This window comes from Hyperolius riggenbachi, chromosome 5 (assembly GCF_040937935.1).
Source record: "Hyperolius riggenbachi isolate aHypRig1 chromosome 5, aHypRig1.pri, whole genome shotgun sequence".
Taxonomy (NCBI): domain Eukaryota; kingdom Metazoa; phylum Chordata; class Amphibia; order Anura; family Hyperoliidae; genus Hyperolius; species Hyperolius riggenbachi.
This window is the reverse complement of record NC_090650.1, coordinates 93,629,633-93,650,846: the sequence shown is the minus strand read 5'-3', so window position 1 is coordinate 93,650,846 and position 21,214 is coordinate 93,629,633. Positions and strand designations below refer to the sequence as shown.

The 21,214-nt window shown below is 45.0% G+C and overlaps 1 protein-coding gene across 3 annotated transcripts in view; it reads left to right on the top strand.

The window, feature by feature from the left end:
• LOC137519679 (ferroportin-like) overlaps positions 1-20,940 on the top strand; it is a 78,443-nt gene extending 57,503 nt beyond the window's left edge. For all 3 annotated transcript variants that reach the window (XM_068238646.1, XM_068238647.1, XM_068238645.1), the window contains one exon: positions 20,468-20,940. In XM_068238646.1, coding sequence (XP_068094747.1) covers positions 20,468-20,739 — 272 coding nt within the window. In that variant the 3' untranslated portion in view covers positions 20,740-20,940. The remainder of the gene's footprint in view (positions 1-20,467) is intronic.
• The last annotated feature ends 274 nt before the right edge of the window (positions 20,941-21,214 follow it).

Sequence of the window (21,214 nt, the reverse complement as noted above, 5' to 3'; positions counted from 1 at the left end):
ATTTGTGGTTTTTTTTATTATTTTTTACTATTTTTTAACTTATCTATTTATTTCAAACCCTCCCTCCCCCCAGCCAGCCAATCATAGCGATCAGCTCTCATAGGCTTCACCCTATGAGAGCCGATCGCTCTCTTGTCCCTCAGGGGGACAGCCGTGTCACACGGCTGTCCCCAGTACAGCGCTGCTGCCGATCGCAGCACTGTACATGTAAATAGACGGTGATCACGCCGTCTAACAGTCTCCCGAGCCTGAAGCAGGAGATGTGCGCAGGAGATGCGCGCGCTGCCTGTGCGCGATCTCCTGCAAAATGCAGCCCCAGGACTTGACGCCAATTGGCTTTAGGCGATCCTGGGGCTGCCGCCGCGACCACGCCTGTTGGCGTGGGGCGGTTGTTAAGAAGTTAAAATGCATATAAAATAAAATAATTTGTTGTAAAAAGTACCACCCAAAAAAAGCCTAATTTGTGGCGAAAAAAAACCCAATATATACAGTACATCATTTTGGTGTGATAAGTAACAACAAAGTTATTGGCCAATGAAGGGGAAGAGCGTGATGTGAAAATTGCTTTGGTTTTAGACGGAAAAACACTGCGGTTGTGAAGTGGTTAAAGTCTGTGTCCAGTCTCCATTGCAGTTCACACTCATAACAACTGACCACTGTGAATCCAGCCTATTTGGATGAATAAAGTCTCTTTTGAGCAGAATGTTGCTAAGTGGGACTCTTCTTCCTGAATATATTGGTGGGATTAAGGCCAGTTCAAGAGGACAGCTGCCGGTGTCCATGCATGTCATTTAGCACTGGGATCTGCCCCATCCCACATTGTGGTGAATTGACGCGTACCTCTCAATGCATTTACCATTGATTTCTGGAGATTGCACAAGTGCCGCAGTGGATCACATTTTCCAAGATGCTGCATGTCCAGTAGCATCTAGTGTTGTTTGCAGTTCTGTATCCCTCTAGGGGTTCAAAACGGGATGCAATGACGAATAACAGGAACTGATGACAAATGCTTTTCTGCTCGGTAGTAGAAAGCGTTTAGCACTAGCTAAACAAGACAACATTTTCTGCATTTGAGAGCCTGAGATTATTATTATTATTATTATTTATTATTATTATTATTTATTTATAAAGCGCCAACATATTCCGTGGCGCTGTACAATGTAAGAAAACAAACAAGGGATACATAATGATACAGACAATGATATACATCAAATATGAACACTGATACAAGATACAATTTGATTTAACATGATGACTAAAATGTATAAATGTCTAACAGTGTGCAAGCAATTAAATTAATAATATTCCATGACACAAAAGGGTGAGAGCCCTGCCCTTGCGAGCTTACAATCTAAAGGAATGGGGTGGAAACAAGAGGTGGGGAAGTATACAGTATATGTACAGGCAGTGCGTAATTAGGTTATTTAGTGGGTGCATGGCCTAAGCTAGAGAATATGCTTGTCAGAAAAGGTGGGTTTTGAGGGAGCGTTTAAAGATTTCAAAGGTGGGAGAGTGGCGGATGTGTTGTGGAAGGGCATTCCAGAGGAGGGGTGAGGCACGTGAGAAGTCTTGTACACGTGAATGTGAGGAGGTAATTGTAGAAGAGGATAGAAGAAGCTCGTGTGCAGATCTGAGACTGCGGTTGGGTTGGTATCTGGAGACTAGTGAGGAGATGTACAGGGGAGAGAGATTGTGGAGAGCTTTGCAGTGGACAAAGCCCTTTCTTTTTTTTCAGTAAAAATGCAGATGCACTGTTGGAACCAGGTATGATGGGATCCAATGGAGAAATGTGAGCAGTGCAGATCTATAGCTGCAAGCAATTGTGAAAAAATGCACCAGTTTTTGCCTGGTAGATATTTTGAAATGAGCATTTTGTTCAGCAGTGCAAAACTTTGCATTATTTTAGAAGTAATAATAAATAAATCTGTATAGTTACAAAAAGGATGATGTCACAGCTCTGGCTCCACAGGTGCTCTGTGAACATGAAGCTGATAGCTAGAAATGGTCAGTTAGATGCAAATAATACAGAATTAAGGTCCATACACACTTGACTTGTAGTGATGGTCATGTCAAGGATAACTCATGGAGAAATGTGATCAGTTAGGTCAGGTGATAGATATGTATGTCTCTGATTTGCTAGCCATGATCATGTGCTGATGCAGGATGAGATCACAACAAATCAGAGCTTTGCAAATCTATCAGTTGATCAAACAAATCTCATACTTCTCCATGGGTTCTTCTAGATATGACCATCGGCTGAGGTGGCTGCTACAGACTGCCTCTGCTGAGAATCTAGTGTGCGTATGGCACCCAAGTAGATCAGCGGGAGATCCAGCATGCTGTTTCATCTCGCCCAAGCATTGCACCAGTGTATTGTTTTCTCCTGCACTCCACCCCCCTCCGCCGCACTTCGGCCACCTGCTGCCCTCCACATAGACAGAGCATGTCGCTGGCTGTGTCTGTACAGCCTTGTTCACAAACTGCTGCCTGTGGGATCGTGCCCTGATCCCTGCCAGGGGACACCAGTCTTCATGCAAATTGTGTATGCAAATTTTTGTAGCTTGAAAAAGGACCAAATTAAGCCATGGTTGGTCGATTTTCAAGCTGCATACCTTTGCATACACAATTTGCATAGTTCTGCATCAACTTAGATTTACATTCCATTCCTACTGATAACCACATAGACAGGTAACCAAATGCATAAAAAAGTACAGCTGGCATCTATTTGGTTTAGGTTTCTGTTGATGGAATTGGCTCTTTCACATGGCTTGTTGGTTTCTGGATTGGGCAGTTTGTCTCTCAAACTCTATATTCATTTGTCCACTACAGTATTGGTCTATATACAGAAGTGTAGATGTTGCTGCCTCCAAAATCAGTTATATAAGGGACACAATGATTAACGCCTATCCAAGTGCTATTTACTCCAAAAACTAGAATCACAGTAGTTCTGCGCCTGCGCAGTACAATGCTGATGACGTCGGCCGGACCACGTGACCCGCGCCATGGAGCGCAGAAGAAACCAACCAGGAAGCTGACCTCGCCAGGTCAGCTTCTGCAGTGCAGGACAACGGGAGGCACCGGAGCTGCGGTGAGGGCACAGGACAGCTGCCAGGGGCTGGAGGAAGCCCCGGGTAAGCTTGGAGCTTGGACTTTCCCTTTAAGCACTTTTTTATTACATTATTTTCAGTGGAGTTCGTCTTTAAAATCTTTAGCTCTGTGGTCCACTGGAAGGTTTTCAGTAGTAATTGGTGTTTTCAAAGAATCGCTGGCGATTCACAAATCGCTAAGCTTACGAAAGTATATGGCCATGATTCCTTCAGCATGCCCAAGGCACATTGATATGAGCGGGAAAAGAAGTCAAGCTCGTCTAGTCCAACCGCATAGAAGGGTTAGGCATCGTTCACACTCCATTCCATGGGAATTCTGCATGTGGCTTTCTGCGTGTCCAATTCTGTGTTTTGCGATTTTTGTGCTAATTTTAATGTGATTTTTGGGGATTTTTTTGTGCATACCAATTAAGTTAATTTACATAAAAACGTATCTAACTTCAACACAAAACGGTGATATTTCTGCATGTGATCCATACATCACCCACACATGGAAGAAAGCAACACTGCTGCATGATGTACAGTAAATACACAGAAAAATCAAAAATTGCACAAAAAGAAAAAAAATGAAAAAGGTCAAATGTAACTCCATTGAAATACGTTATATGTGAGACAAGCACAACATTGCTATTCCACACGACGCATGTGAACTCTGATATGCTGAATGGGGCATTAGTGTAGCACAAATCACTGAAAAAGTAAATGCTGGCCATGAAACAAAAAAGTCAGAGCACACAGTAGTTATATGCAGCAAACTGCAGTGCTATCCACAGACCAGCCTTTGTTGACCCCTGTCCACTACCAAAAGCAATGGAAGAAGTAGTGGCCTGATCTAATAAATTGTGTTTTCTTTGGTTCTTCAAATTCCCCAAATCAGAATCTACTTGAGAATCTGTGGGATGTCCCGGAAAAAAAAGTCCAATCCATTCAGGACCCACTTTGCAACTTACAGGACATAACATCTGCTGCTAACCTCTTGGTGCCAGATACCTCAGGATACCATCAGAGGCCTTATACAGACCATGCCTTAGCATAAGTGAAAGCGCTCTAAACAGTCCTAGGTAATGGCATAAACCTGCAAGTCCTTTCAACCCCTTCTATCCGATGGGAAATTGCATGGTGGGTACCAGGCTTTACAAAAGACTTGCAGATTTATGCAATTACCTACGACTGTTTAGAGCACTTACACATTTTAGGTTGTATTTTGAGAATTTTGCAGTTTAAGCAAAGCAGTCAGAGTGGACTTTGAAATATTTAAGGAGGAACCGTCGTGAAAATCTTAAAATTTAAAACACATACAAATAAGAAGTACATTTCTCCCAGAGTAAAATGAGCCGTAAATTACTTTTCTCCTATGCTCCTGCCACTCAGGCATGCTCGAATGTACCCAAATTCTATTCGAGTACATTCAAATTCGGGTCCGGGGCAAATTTCGAATTTGGGTCCAGGGCAAATTCGGATTCGAATTCGATCGCAACCATCGAATTCAATTCGAATTCGGTTCGTGATCGGTAACTAAATTCGAGAAAAGTTTGTGTTCGCGAAATTCGGGTTTTTTTTTTTTTTAAAGGAAAACCACATTTAAATAGGTGTAATTTAATAAAAACAATTCCTTCTCTGGGGGAGGAGGATCTTGTCTTCCAGGGATTTGTAGGATGTCAAAAGCATGCTCACATACATTGGCCAGGAATCGAACCCAGGTCAACTGCTTGGAAGGCAGCTATGCTCACCACTATACCACCAACGCTACATGCTGAAGCCAGCCTAGCTAGCCTGGGAAGGAGCTAGGTGGCCATGCAACCATTCCTGCTAACCTAAAGCTTACTTGTGTCTTACAACTAGGGCCGGATTTAAGACAAGGCCACATAGGCCATGGCCTAGGGCACCACAGGATCAAGGGCGGGTGGGCAGCAGGCTATACCGGGGGTTGGGAGTGGTCACCTGGCTACCTATACTGGAGGGAGGGGGTCATCAGGCTATCTATACAGAAGATGGGGGAGAGCTTCTTATACTAGAGGGAAGGGGGGGGGGGGGAAGGGGTCATCAGGCTACCTATACTGGAGGGAAGAGGGGTCATTAGGCTGTCTAAACTGGAGGAGTTGGGGGATGGATTATCTGTCTACCTATATTGGGGGGGGGGGTGTCATCTGGCTGCCTACTATAATAGAGGTAAGGGTCAATGGGCTTTCTATACTGGAGGGAGGGAGAAGGGTTATCTTATCTGGCTACCTATACGGGGGGGGGGGGGGGAGTCATTTGGCTACCTGTACTGAAGGGGGGCGGCTGCTGACAGTGGCCTTGGGCGATAAAGAGTACAAATCCGGCCCCGCTTACAACACATTGGCTTAAGACTTTACCAAATCCAATGCTCCAATATGGGGAAGCTTCTCTGTTTGCTGTTTTTTTTTACATCTTGCTTTACCACATGGGCCAAGCGGCGGTCATAGCCCCTTAAGAGAAAGTGTCATTAGGGCCTTGCTGTAACCAGTGGCGTAGCTAAGGAGCTCTGGGCCCCGATGCAAGTTTTACAATGGGGCCCCCAAGCACTGTATACATAACAATTGATATGGTGCACCAAAACCTGCCAATGGCAACTACAGTGTCGGAGTTGCAAGAAGGGGATGGGGAGCAGTTTTTTTAATGATTACCACTATTCAAAGTATCTATAGAAGTGATTATTATCACCACAGGACCAATAGAGAGCTAATACTGCAGTTGAGGGAGGGCCCTTCGGGGCCCCTCTGGCCCAAGGGCCCCGATGCGGTGGCAACCTCTGCACCCCCTATTGCTACGCCCCTGGCTGTAACATAGATTGTAGTCTAACTATTTCAACTAATGTACCCTTCTTAAACTTGAAGATTGTTTACATATGTAAGCAGAGAGGCGCAGTGGAAGTGTGCTGGGCCCATAACCCAGAGGTTAATGGATTGAAACCAACCTCTGCTAGGCATGATTTCATTTTTGCACCTTGCTTTATCGCATGGGCAAAACGGTTTCCATAGCCCTGTAAGAGAAAGTGTAATAAGGGCCCTGCCGTAACATTGAAGAGATGAGTGAACTGTGACACCACACTTAAAAAACAAAACAAAAAAAACACAGCAAACAGAGAAGCTTCCCCATATTGGATCATTGGATTTGGTAAAGTCTTAAGCCAATGTGTTGTAAGACACAAGTAAGCTTTAGGTTAGCAAGAATGGTTGCATGGCCACCTAGCTTTTCATCCTTCTCAGGCCAGCTAGGCTGGCTTCAGTCTGTAGCGTTGGCAGTATAGTGGTGAGCATAGCTGCCTTCCAAGCAGTTGACCTGGGTTCGATTCCAGGCCAATGTATGTGAGCATGCTTTTGACATCCTACAAATCCCTGGAAGACAAGATCCTCCTCCAGAGGAGGAGGAGGAGGAAGTGCTATGCGGATTTCAGCCCAGGTATCATGAATCTGGTCGGATAGTGCTAAAAAGTTCAGATATCCGGGTAATCCGGATGAGCATCCCTGGCCAGGGTTCCCCTCTGTGAATGGTTGCTGTGAGCCCTCTGATTGACGTCCTGGACCTTTTACAGTATTTCAATGGTCAGATTCCCTAGAATACCGAATCGAATCCGAATTTGCGATCATTCGGCCGAATTTGAGAGGCACTATTCGGGTAGCTTCGAATTTGAATTCGCCAACAGCATCAGAATTCGAATTTGGATTCAACTTCGGCAACCATGAAAATTGACCCGAATTTTCAGGTACATAACGAATTCGCGAATTTGTAGAGCAACCCTGCTGTCACTTACAATAAGAAGTAGAAATCTGTCATTACCACCAAGCCCATGATCTTATAGGGGGTTCTCAGGGTTTTCTTTATTTTTAAAAGCACTTGGCCCTTTTCCACTAGCAATCGCTAGTGTTCACGCTGAACGCTAGCGATTGCTGAATCGCAAAAGGTAAAAAATTCCCGGCGATTTTCCGACGTTTGCGATCGCGATTTTGCTATGCTATGCACTGCATAGCAAAATCGCGGCAATAATCGCTCCGGCGTGCGATCGCGATCAGGTAAAAAACGAAATGCGGTAGTGGAAATGACCTACCGCGATTCCTATGTTAAAAGCAAACTGTAGCGATTTGAAAAATCACTAGCGGTTTGCGGTTTTGCGATTCAGCCATCGCAAACGCCGTAGTGGAAAAGGGCCCTGAGGGAATGCCAGTTGCTCCGTCCAACTGCCAAAATAGTGTACAGGGAGGCTGGCCAGCATCTTTGTATAAATCTTTTTCAGGGAATGTCTTTATAAAGAATAAAGGCCATGCTGAGAATCTCCTATGGAGAGATGGACTAACCCAAAACCTATCGGTAATGTCAGATTTTTCCCACCTACTATGAGTGACAGCAACATAGGAGAGTAGTAATTTATGGCTCATTTTACTCTGGGAGAAATGTACTTCTTATTTGTAGGTGTTTTAAATTTTAAGATTAAGGAGGGCAACATCTATTATTCTAGCATGCCTTCACTGGCGAACTGAAGGGGGTATTCCGGGTGTCTGGAACCTCCCCCCCTGCACTGAGCTGTGTATTCAGCCAGGGAAGCCCGCATAATATAAACAGCCTGTTCTCCCTCCCTTCTTACTTCTCCTTCTTACTTCTGACGCCTCCCTCCAGCTAATAGAATGATAGAGGCAGCCTAGCCCGCCCCCACAAGAAGCTGCAGCCTGCGTTAGTGAGAGAATGTTGATTCTCGAGTCCCCCAACTCTCCACAGCACAGAAGTGTCAGCTGAGCCAGGACTCAGGCACCAGTCACTCCTGCCTGCCCTGTGCTGCAGTCTGCAGAAGCTGTGAGTGTGTAACCTCAGACCTGGGAGGAACAGACCTCCTTGTGTTATCAACTCAGCTCTGCTAGAGGTAAATAAGTGCAGTAGATAAGAAAACAGAAACAGTAACAAATCAGTCAAGCTGCAAACACTGCTACTATTTCATGATGCCTGACAGAACTTAGGCTATTTAGTGAATTTTAGCCTATAAATGTGTAAATGCCTTTTCCATTATAAGTGCCCTGAAGTATCCCCTGAAATGCCTGTCTGTAGTGTAATGTAGGGCAGAAGAGGTTTATGTCATGTACATAGCTGGTAAATATACACAGCATGATGCAGAGCTTGCCTGGACTCAGGGTCTGTGGGCAAACATTTGTCTGGTCTCTCCCCATTGTTATAATGACTGCATGTGTGGATAAGGTGTTAAACAAGTTGAAAAGTTTATGACAGTCCCTAGACTCCAGGAGGGCTGCAGGGACAGGAGTCATATTACCTGGCAAGTAGCCTCTGTGTGATGTGGGACTGCAATATAGATAAGCTCTCTGCTCCATCTCAGGCTATTTTCAATTTCTCCACTCCTCCTCTCTCTGGGCTAGTGCAACGCCAAAATGACAATAGCAATCGCTTGCAATTTGTGAGTGCGAATTTGTGAAGCGATATTCAGAGCGATTTTTGAATGAATCGCTCAAAAACATGCTACATGCAGTATACCTGCGATTTTGAAAAAATCACAACGCTGCTGTGCGAACACCCTCATAGGGTAACATTAGCCAAGCGCTTTTCAAATCACTGTTGATTTGAAAAACGCTCAGAAGCACTCTTGGTATGCACCAGCCTCCCTCATTCACCTTTGTTTCCCTCTTCCCATAGTGCTGGGTGTGTCTTCTTGTCATACAGGAAAGCTAAATAAAAGTGCAATCCTGGTGAGGCAAATTATTATTATTTAGTATTTATATAGCGCCGCCATCTTCCGCAGATGCATAGATCCCTGCATCATATGGCTACCGCTTGCGCTATGTGACACTATGTAGCATATTCCACTGAATTCTCCAAACTAAGTCTATCTCCCGTTCCTCTCTCGGGGAGTTGTGCCAGCGCTGTCCCACGTTTAAATTTGTTGCTACCAGAAGCCCTCAGAAACACTCGTGTCCTTGAGTACATCCAAAGATAGGCAGCTCCGTAATACGCCAGCGCACTTTTGTGCATGGGCAGTATGGAGCCACCTGTATTCGGAAGCACTCAGGGACATAAGTACTTCTGGACCTTTCAGGAATCCCCCCCACCCCTAAAAATCATGTGTTTGCCACTGGCCTTAGCATAGTCACAACAGTGTTTGTGGCACGAGGGAGAAGTGCACAATATCAGGTGGTTCTAATGTTTAGGCTGATCTGGAAGGTAGTGTTGGGTGAACAGTGTTCGCCACTGTTCGGGTTCTGCAGAACATCACCCTGTTCGGGTGATGTTCGAGTTCGGCCGAACACCTGATGGTGTTCGGCCAAACTGTTCGGCCATGTGGCCGAACTAAGAGCGCATGGCCGAACGTTACCCGAACGTTCGGCTAGCGCTGTGATTGGCCGAACGGGTCACGTGGTTCGGGTAAATAAATACCCGATCCACGTCATTTCTCCGCCATTTGTCTGTGGGTTTAGCTTTGGGTAGGCAGGCAGGGTAGTTCTCTCTCCAGCCAGGCTAGCCAGGGTCCCCCGGTCATTGTGTTACTGCTGGGAATAGTAGTACACCGCTCACCCACACTATATAGCATTGTGTTTACTGCCACTCTGTGTCTCTCTGCTGGGAACAGTAGTACACCGATCACCCTGTATAGCATTGTGCTCTGTGTCGCTGCTGGGAACAGTAGTACACCGCTCACCCACACTATATAGCATTGTGTTTACTGCCACTCTGTGTGTCTGCTGGGAACAGTAGTACACCGCTCACCCACCACTGTATAGCATTGTGCTCTGTGTCGCTGCTGGGAACAGTAGTACACCGCTCACCCACCCACCACTGTATAGCATTGTGCTCTGTGTCGCTGCTGGGAACAGTAGTACACCACTCACCCACCACTGTATAGCATTGTGTTTACTGCCACACTGTGTCTTTGCTGGGAACAGTAGTACACCGCTCACCCACCACTGTATAGCATTGTGCTCTGTGTCGCTGCTGGGAACAGTAGTACACCGCTCACCCACACTATATAGCATTGTGTTTACTGCCACTCTGTGTCTCTGCTGGGAACAGTAGTACACCGCTCACCCATCACTGTATAGCATTGTGCTCTGTATCGCTGCTTGGAACAGTAGTACACCACTCACCCACCACTGTATACCATTGTGCTCTGTGTCGCTGCTGGGAACAGTAGTACACCGCTCAGCCACTACTGTATAGCATTGTGTTTACTGCCACTCTGTGTCTCTGCTGGGAACAGTAGTACACCGCTCACCCACCACTGTATAGCATTGTGCTCTGTGTCGCTGCTGGGAACAGTAGTACACCACTCACCCACCACTGTATACCATTGTGCTCTGTGTCGCTGCTGGGAACAGTAGTACACCGCTCAGCCACCACTGTATAGCATTGTGTTTACTGCCACTCTGTGTCTCTGCTGGGAACAGTAGTACACCGCTCACCCACCACTGTATAGCATTGTGCTCTGTGTCGCTGCTAGGAACAGTAGTACACCGCTCAGCCACACTATGGAACCTCTTATCTTTATTACATTTATGACTGCATGGCGGCAAAATGCATGCTATCCGCACGCTTCTTGTCCTCATGCAAGGCCTGGGTTGTTGTGTCTGAAAGCGTGGCCTTCTCCTCCTGCGCCTCCTCCTGTTCCATCACGTGTGCTGCTGCTGGGTTAGCGTTGCCGGTCCCTGTTTATGGAACCTCTTATCTTTATTACATTTATGACTGCATGGCGGCAAAATGCATGCTATCCGCACGCTTCTTGTCCTCATGCAAGGCCTGGGTTGTTGTGTCTCAAAGCTTGGCCTTCTCCTCCTGCGCCTCCTCCTGTTCCATCACGTGTGCTGCTGCTGGGTTAGCGTTGCCGGTCCCTGTTTATGGAACCTCTTATCTTTATTACATTTATGACTGCATGGCGGCAAAATGCATGCTACCTGTGCAAAGAAAACAGACATTTCCCGCATTTAAAAGACAGTTTTCCCTTTGAAACTTTAAAATCGATTTTCTCAAAAACTATAAGCTCTTTTTGCTAATTTTTTTTCCTCTTGTACCCACTCCCAAGGTGCACATACCCTGTAAATTTGGGGTATGTAGCATGTAAGGAGGCTTTACAAATCACGAAAGTTCGGGTCCCCATTGACTTCCATTATGTTCGGAGTTCGGCGCGAACACCCGAACATCGCGGCCATGTTCGGCGAACGTTCGCGAACCCGAACATCCAGGTGTTCGTCCAACACTACTGGAAGGTGGAAATATCTTTACTTATAATAGCAAGCATCTTTGGGTTGATATGTCAGCATCTGGAAGAATAGCTGCTTCTGTTTCAAAATGTTTATTGAAGTTTTGACATAACAGAATTTAAGCAAACAGTTTGCACCACAAAGAAGAGTTTTCCACCACATAGACATAGAAGATACTGTGCCTCCATATATTCACTTATAGGCATCCTTCCCAGATAATGGATTAGAGGATAGAAGACACGAAAATAGGCGTAAGGCTCAATCTCATACACGCATGATAGGCCAAACTAGCCTAACTAAAGTAAGGAAGGTAAAGGAAGAAGAGAGAAGAACAAAGAAAAGAGAAAAGATGAGTAGAAAAAGAATTTGCCCTAAATCTCCCACACCCAGCGCCCCCCGCATATCCCTGTCCCCAGAATAGCTGTTTCATAAGGACTTCCTAGTATCCACTGGACAAAAGGATGGGGTTCATGGACATGCCTTGTCTTTATTCACTAAATAGGGTAACTATATTCTGCAGCAGTTTTGGCAAATGTGAAAATCTTTGGGAAAAAATATGCCATTCAAGTCTTTGAGGCCAAATTCACATGGACACATTTTTTTTTAAGTCTGTGTAGCATTTACAGTGACATAACTACAAATCATGTGGTCCTCTACATTCAAATCTTGTTCCTCCAATCCTCGTTGTACTTCATGGCAAGGAAACCCATCTACCTGGAGTCATATAACAGTGCTAACACCATAGCAACCCCAACCTATAACTATGGCCATAACAACACCTGCTCTGGAATGGGGACCTTATATTGGGGGGAAGGGTGAGTAGCAGTGGCTGTTCCTTCTATTGTTACCCCTCTGATTACTTTAGTGTTAAACACCAGACTTAAAATGTCAGAAAATGCTTGTTTAATGCCAAAAGCACCACAAAAATATAATTTACCCCTTAAAAAGGGTTTAGTGATGGTCATGTCTAGGGGATCTCATGGCGAAGTATGGGATTTGTTTGATCAGCTGATAGATTTGCAAAGCTCGGATTTGCTGTGATCACATCCTGCTTTAGCACATAACAACTAGCAAATCAGAGACTTACATATCTATCACCTGACCAAACTGATCACATGCTTTTCCACGGCTTCTCCTAGACATGACCATCACTAATAGGGATGTTTGACAGTTTTGCCCATTTGCTGGTGGTTTAGCATTGCCAGACAGCACAGTAGGCTTTTACTTTGAAACCCTAAGATGCCATTACTCTGTACAACAATGACCCTCAGATGAGGGTGCTTTTGTGCCATCTGGTTGCTATGTAATGCAACTGAATGGGCAATGTTTCAAGACCACTGCATGTAACGTCCACTGGGGGGCTGCCCCCTCCTCAGTTACATGCATGGGACTGGTGCCAACTCACTACCAATGAGAAATACTTGAAATTGCCTGTACACCTCTAACAGAACTATAGAAGCAGTTGACAGATGGTAAATGCACCACTGTCAAATGGCTAGCGTAAAAGAACCCCTACTAATCAGAATCAGAGTCATTTATTTCGCCAAGTACAAAGGAAGTTGTACCCGGAATTAGTTTTGGCTCATACAGGTTCTGGAAGCATGGAGGGGGGGGGGGGGGGGGTAATGTCTGAAAGCCAAAAGCTGAGGCTGCCATACTACGGCACCACCAGTAGCACCTGGTAATCATCTGTCATCCTCAAGGAGACATTGAAGGGGGGGACAGAGGGGGGCGAAGGTTCAGCAGTGATGACCCAGTCCCTCCTAAAGCAAAGCTGCGGTGATGGCTGAGAATCCCGATTGCTGGCATTTGGCATCTGGCACCACTGGCCAAGGTGTTCCAGTTCAAAAGGTGCAGTAGAGTTCATTTCTGTGGTGGTCCTCGACTCCTGGGCAGCATTCAGCAAGGCTGGTCAAGATAATTTGGCTGTTACAGAAGTATCCAACTGCGTCGGCCCTTACTTCCGGTTTAGTGGATGGCATTATGGAGGGGCTGAACCAGAGGTATCCCTGCTGTGGATAGCCAATTAATGGATGGAGCCAACATACAGCAAGGCCAAAGGTTTCATAATCAGCACCGTGTCCTACTTCAGTGGAGCCCTTACTGCTTGGGTAACAGCAGTGGACTCCACTTGGCCTGTATCTGCACAAACAACAGACCAAGGCAGCAGCAAGGTGAAATAACTCCAGGTCCCGGACTCCCACAACCCGCACCAGCGTCCCAGGCTACACTGCACACCATCACGGGGGAAAACAAGGTGAATTGGTGGGGAAAAGGCAACAAAAACAGGAAAAAGCCAGAATCCTGTGGCCATGGCTTCCAATTAAGGCGCCATCTTTCTGAACGGCAGTTTAACAGTTAGTAATATAGCACCATTTACACTGTATGTGGTTTGGCATAGTAAAAATGCATTGAGACACATTTTGAGGCTTTGGAGGTTGAGACACCATTTGTTTGTATTAAATGGGACCACACTGTGGCTTTGGCTACAGTGTAGCCGCTTAAAACCATACCCTGGCAAGCTGATAATTTGCCCCTGCCCCGCAGGCCAGACCAATAATTAACCACCCTCAGCCAAGTGGAATGTAGTCCACACCATCACCGTAACGGAAGCAGAACACTGCTACAAATCCACCGCCGCTAATTCACTAGTTTAGAACGGGCGACTATGCGGTAGCCAAATTCCTAGGCCACAAATCGCAAACAAATTCACTGCTTTGTTATTAGGCACCTATACCTATGGATGAAAACTTTTTCCCCCCTTAATTAAAAAGGTATAGCAACATCCAGAATCTAGCATAAATGTTTTGGCAAATGGACCGGGATATAAACTCAGGTAATCACTCTGTTTATTCTGTCAGCAAAATAATTTGGTGCACATGGTGTTAATTCAGCGGAGTGGAGAAAAGTTGTTCACTCTTTGCCAACAGTCCATTTATTTATGCATTATTATAATTTTGTTAAATACTGATTTTTTTTTAGCTGAGTAAACACATTTAAATGTTGCGATGACCCAGTTGGAATTCAAAAACCAGCCAAAAATGATTTTGCTTTTGGATATAGTGTTAAAAATTTTCTTTTTTATATACCGGTAGTTGTCTTGTGTCCCTATTGGCGATTTGCCCTGTTTCTTTTTAGTTGTCTTGTGTCCCTTTAGAGATTTTCCTTGTTTCTTGGTTAGGAAGTGAGAAAACAAATGGTTTCAGTAGTGACACAGACAAAGGAACAGACTTTACACATTTCCTATCCCTATCCCACTTGAAAATTTTCCCTTTTAAGCCTAGTACACATTCAACTTTGATTGACCAATCATCAACCATTTTCATTAACTATGAAGTACAAGAGCTTACCTACACAATCTTCTCATAGTATAAAAGATAGGTGGACTCTAATATAACATGGAGGTGGTAACATTGGCCAATCAAAATTGAAGGTGTGTACCAGCTAGTGCATGGTACAAACAATGCTATTTTCCTATCAGATTGACAGGAAATTTCCTATCGTTCAATAATTTCCAATATGTTCAGTCTGCTTCCAATAGAGAAAGGGATTGATTTTGTGCAGTACTAATCTCAAAAATTGATCCCATTCTCAATCGGAAGCAGATCAGACATGTTGGAAATTATCAAACTAGGGGATGTGTCCCAATTCCCATTTCATCTGAAAGGAAAATTGCATTGTGTGTACCAAGTATAAGGCCTGGTGCACACCGAGCGGGTTTTGATGCGTTTCGCAAACCGCTTCCGCCTGTGAAAACGCTTGGGTTATGTATTTCAATGGGATGGTGCACACCAGCGATTTGAGGTTTTAAGCAAACTGCAAACTTGGGTCCTGCAGCACGTTTGCAGTTTGCAGAAGCGTTTCTGCCTCAATGTAAAGTATAGGAAAAGCTCACACCGCTCTGGAAAACACTACGCTAGATCAGAGCGGTTTCCCAGGCATTTTTGTTACAGTAGCTGTTCAGTAACAGCTTTTACTGTAACAATAATTGTAATCTGCTACCCAAAAACGCTCCCAAGAACGCTAGGCATGTTTAGAAAACGTCTCTAGAATCGCTCTGAAATCTGCTCCAAAAAACTCTGGAGTTTTGCGGATCTGCTAGCGGTTTTGGTGTGCACTGGGCCTAAGACCCGACACTTAGGCCTCCTTTCCACAAACTGTTGAGATGTGTGCTCAGCAAGCAGTTACCAGGCAGAAGTAAGCAGTTATCATGCAGCAATGAGCAGTTACTAGGCAGCAGTGAGCAGATGAGAGAGATTGAGAGGTATTTCACTGCCTATCAGCGGTCCGCGGAAAGGGCCTAAAACTGAAGCATTGTGAACTCCACAATAGGGGTGGCCAATGAGATGCAAATCGTTCTGAGTTTATACAGGATTAGGCAAACTTTGTATGCAAATGTATACTGATTGAAAACAGACCATTCGAATTCCAGCAAGACGGCATTCAATTGGTCCATTTCCAAGCTGCATACATTTGCATTTCATGTATGTTTTGCATCTCATTGACCATCCCTACTCAACATCAGTGAGGCTTCTTTTCCACGGACAGTTGATAGGCAGTGAAATGCCTCACAAAGGATCACAACTGCTCACTGCTGCCTGGTAACTGCTTGTTGCTGCCTGGTAACTGCTTGCTGAGCACACAGTTCAACTGCCCATGGAAAAGAGGCCTAATAGTCTAAAGACTCGTACACACCCCTGACTCAGGCCTCTTTTCCACCATGGACTGTTGAACCGTGTGCTCAGCAAGCAGTTACCAGGCAGCAGTGAGCAGTTGTGAGAGTTTGAGAGGCATTTCACTGCCCATTAACAGTCCGTGGAAAGGAGGCTTTAAAGCGGACCCAAACCAAACATTTTTTTAATTAAAAATATTTAGTTGCACCACTCTGACACATACAAAGATAAATAAACACTCCTTCAAACCTATGATCATTTCAGTACATGCTTTTCACCCTTCTCTTTTCATAACTAGGGTTATACTGGGGGCAGCCATTAGCAATTCCTCCATTGCCGGACACCATCTACTCCACCAGTTTGCCGGAAAAATCCCGGCAATTTGAAAGGAAGGGAGCGGTTCCTCCAATAAATGTAAAATATTTTATATTTGTCATCATGCAGCTGAAAAAAGGCTGCTATTTATTATTATAATTTAGAAAATAGATTTTATTTCTGAAATCTTGTATTTTTAATTTCGGTCCACTTTAACTGAGAGGGATATGGCTGTTTCCTTTTAAACAATACCAGTTGCCTGGCAGTCCTGCTGATCTCTTAAGGTGGGTACACACAGTGGCGTAGCAATAGGGGGTGCAGAGGTAGCGACCGCATCGGGGCCCTTAGGCCAGAGGGGCCCCAAGGGGCCCTTCTTCAAGCACAATATTAGCTCTCTATTGGTCTTGTGCTGGTATTAATCACTTCTATAGATGTTTTAAATAGTAGTAATCATTAACAAACTGTTCCCCATCCCCTTCTTGCACCTCTGACATTGTGGAAATCCTTGGCAGGTTTTGGTGCGCCGTATCAATTGCTATGTATAGCGTGCTTGGGGGGCCCCATGTAAAACATGCACCGGGGCCCACAGCTCATTAGCTACGCCACTGGTACACACATCAGATAAAAGTCTTTGGAAAATGAAAGATCACAGACCAATTTTACCCCCTTCCATGTAGTATGAGAGCCATACCTACACAGTCTATTCTTTTGAGCTGAACTCTCCATCAGATAAATATCTTTGCAAGATGCTGAACACAAAGATGCTGTACACATGCAAAAGATCAGCATCTTTGTTTACAGCATCTTGCAAATATTTCTATCTGATGGGGAGTTCAACTCCATAGAATAGACTGTGTAGGTATGTCTCTCATACATACTACATGGAAGGGGGTAAAATTGGTCTGTGATCTTTCATTTTCCAAAGACTTTTATCTGATGTGTGTACCCACCTTTAAGCTGTAGTGGCTGAGTCACACACCTGCAACGAGCATGCAGCTAATCCAGTCTGTCTTCAGTCAGAGCACCTGATCTGCATGCTTATTGAGGGGCTGTGGCTAAACGTATTAGGGCTCATTTCCACTATTGCGTTGCGAAATCGCTGCGGCAAAATTCGCATGCAGATGCGAATTTCGCATGCATGTCCATGTAAATTTTCATGCAAATTCGCATGAAAATTCGCATGGATGACGATGTATGCGAATTTAACCGTGGCAATGCCGGTGTGCTTTTCCATTGATTTCATGCGAATTTCGCATGCATGTCCATGCAAATTTTCGTGCGAATTCGCATGAAAATTCGCATCGATGACGATGTATGCGAATTTAACCATGGCAATGCCGGTGTGCTTTTCCATTGATTTCATGCGAATTCGCATGAAAATTCGCATACCAAAACAGCATGCGAATTTCCTATTAAATACATTAGCGGCGATTCGCATGCATTCCACTCGCAGGAGAATTCTGCGGCTCTTTTGTGCGTTTTTTCACCGCTGAAAAAAACGCACCTCAACAACGCTACAGTGGAAACAGGCCCATCCACTTGCATTACATGTGCTAATCCGCATGCGTTGAACGCATGCGGATTCGCGATAGTGGAAACGAGCCCTCAGACACAGGATCAGCAGGAGAGTTAGGTAACTGGTATTATTATTCTCAGTTTAGGTTCCCTTTAACAACCCCCTACGCCATAAATCAGGCATGTGTACATAAGGCTGATCTACTCAACCCCAGCAACGCCAATCCCGTTGTTTACGCTGTTCCCTTGCCCACTGCGTGAAGTCACGCACACGCCACTCGTGGTCCCTCTGCCTGCCACATAGCCCATCATCAGCTACACAGCTGAAACGCATGTGTGTAGCCCAGCAATGTTGCCCAAGGGAATCAGGTCCTGATTCTCGACGGTTGACATGAGTAATTAATGTGTATGCAGCCTAAGAGAGGTTCTACAGTAAATACCTTAAAGCAGCAGGGTCAGCCATACTATGCCAGGAAAAAAACACATGCATAAATAGATAACTACTTGTTCTACTTACATAACAGATCTATTGTATTGTTCACATTTTGATTTCAGTGAATTTTATATAGTAAATAAAGAGAATTCTGTTCCTAGCATTTGCCATCTTGGTTCCCTCTGACTGAAACCAATACTGATGTAATTTACTCCCTCAGAGTGGGAACCCACTAAGGTGTTTTTGGCAGCTTTTTGGGATCCCCGACGATTCCCAAAAATGCTTTGCCAATGAAAGTGGGTGGGGGAGAACCCATGAGTGTAATCGCAATTGCAGGACATTTTGAGCGTGTTTGTGCTTAAAGTGGATCCGAGATGAACTTTTACTCATTGCATAATTGTGTTCCTTTCCTATTGTTTATAGGGCATTCCTCAAGCCAAATACTTTTTTTGTTTTTGTTTTAATACCCTAATTCACTATAAATGAAACAAGCCACGCCCACAGGTTTTCAGAGATCCAAGGCACTTTCAGACAGTAGCAAGGGCTCATGGGAGCTCAGTCTGGGCAGGAGGAGGGGAGGTATTACTAGCCAAAGATTTCAGAGGCAGAGGGGAGGAGGGGGGATTAGGTTTTTTTTTTGCTCAAGATGCAGATAAGCCTGCCTCTGTGTAATGTTTACAAACAACATCGCTGCTATCATTGTATCACAGAAAGAAATAATCATATTCTATTAAAGCTGTTTGCAGCTAGATTTGCTTTGTAAACTATATAAACTTTAGATAAGATATTTAGACAAGTTACTTGTTATAGTTAGTTTTTCATCTCGGATCCGCTTTAATGCAAAGTATATAAACGCTGCATAAATCACTTATCAAAGTGATTATGCAGCGTTTTGGGGGCCCGAGCGATTAGCTTTAAATAAAACTTTAATAAACTTACCAAGTCCCTGTATTTTCTTCTCCTGTCCGTAGCCCCACCCCTAACTGAAGATATCTCAGGCGCTTCTCTGATTGGTCATAGAGAAGCACTTATGACCTCTTCCTTTAGGGGGCAGGAGAACGGACGGAAGAAGGACGTCTGGTAAGTATAATAAAGTTTTATGAAGAAAAACCCCTGCAAATTGGAAGCGCTGTACATGCTTATGTTCAGTGCTTCAAAATGTTGGGTTATCGCCGTTGCAAATGCCCTAGGTAATTTTAAAGCGCTGCCGCGATTCCTAGTGAGTCCCAGGCATGACTTTTTTTTTTCTTCTAAAATCTGTCATAGCTGCTTGCTTCATGAACACATGTGAGCACAGCATAGAGATCGTATTTCAGCTGACATTGAACTTCCCTTAGCCAATCATTGAGGAGGAGGAATGTGGAAGCGGTGATGACAAGCTCCCTTCTCCTCAGAGATGGCGAGAATAGAGCCAGGCAGACTGAAATAAGATTTATTACAGCAGAAACATTGCTGAATAGATTGCAGAGCTTGCACTGCAGGGTGAGGTTCCAGGCTGCGCATTGAACACAGAGCGCGGGGAAATGGAATGTGATTTTGTGGTTGACAATCCCTCTTTAAAGGATATACAAGGTGAAAAATAAAGATTAGGCTTTACTTTTCTGGGGATTCTTCCAGACCCTAGCTGTCTATCTGGTCTAGTGCTGCAGTTCCGTTGTCCTCCAGGGTGCTGTGGTCACCTCTGTAAGATTGGCAACCCCAGCTGTTTTTTTCCCTCAGCTATTCTTTAAGTTGGGACTTTCTAATGGCCCATACTCACGGGCTACAATTGTCACCGCAACCACGTGGCACGCGCGTGTTGCGGCGACAGGTTGCCCGTGAGTATGGGGCGCGCACCCCATACCGTCGCTCGTCGCTGCTCTCGCCAGGCGATTGGCGGCGGTCAATCGCATGGCGACAGTTGCCGCCGCAACTTCGTCGCAACTGTCGCTAGTCCGCGTGTGTATGCGGACTAGCGACAGCAACCAATAGACAATCCACGGCGCTTCCGGCGAGGGGGAGGAACGTCGGCGACAGCTTCCGTCGCTGCACTAATCCTTCTTCCGCGTGTGTACGCGGAGGGACCTGGCGACGAGCTGTCACCGGCCTGTCACGCACACGCTCCCATGTGCTAGCGACAGGCCACAAAAGTAGCCCGTGAGTATTATGGGCCATTAGGGATAGACATCTGACAGCTATTCATACTCTGACCTCTGCCTTTTCTCTCCTCTGCAGGCCTGTGGTCATTTGACCTGACAGTGACTCAGCTTCTCCAGGAGAACATCCCAGAATCCGAGAGGGGAGTCGTCAATGGCGTGCAAAGCTCAATGAATTACCTGATGGACTTAGTTCATTTCATCATGGTCATTCTAGCACCTCAGCCTCAGCAGTTCGGCCTCCTAGTCATCATCTCGATTCTGTTTGTGATAGCTGGACACACCATGTATTTTTTTTATACCAAAAAATATAAAACAAAAGAGAGGGAATCAATAAATACTCCTGCCTGACAGTCTTGTGAGGAACCATTTTAAACCGCTAGCGCTCTCTGTAGTATAATCTTCGTAGTACAAGTTTTAGCATGAAGTGTTGGATAACCTTAGCAGACCTGTCCAATGTTCACCTAATCTGTTACATTTCTTTTTTTATTATAATTTTATACATGAACCACCCGATTCCATATACAGATTCTATTTACTTCACTGAAAATAAACCACACACATTATTTAAACTACTATCGATTGCTGTCCATAATTGTTTTACTACCTGGTGATCTTCTGAGAAGTGTGTGAGTGTAAATCGAAACTGTGGACTTCCACAATTTCACAATCACCGGCACTTTGCAATCTGTTGCATTGCTCTACCCGCCTTAAGGGCCCATTCACACTTAAAAGGGCAAAACGCCTGCGATTTTTGCGGGAGTGATTTTTCGGAAAAATCACTGGACAGTGCAGCAATTTCTCCGCGATCGCGGTTTCCGCTTCT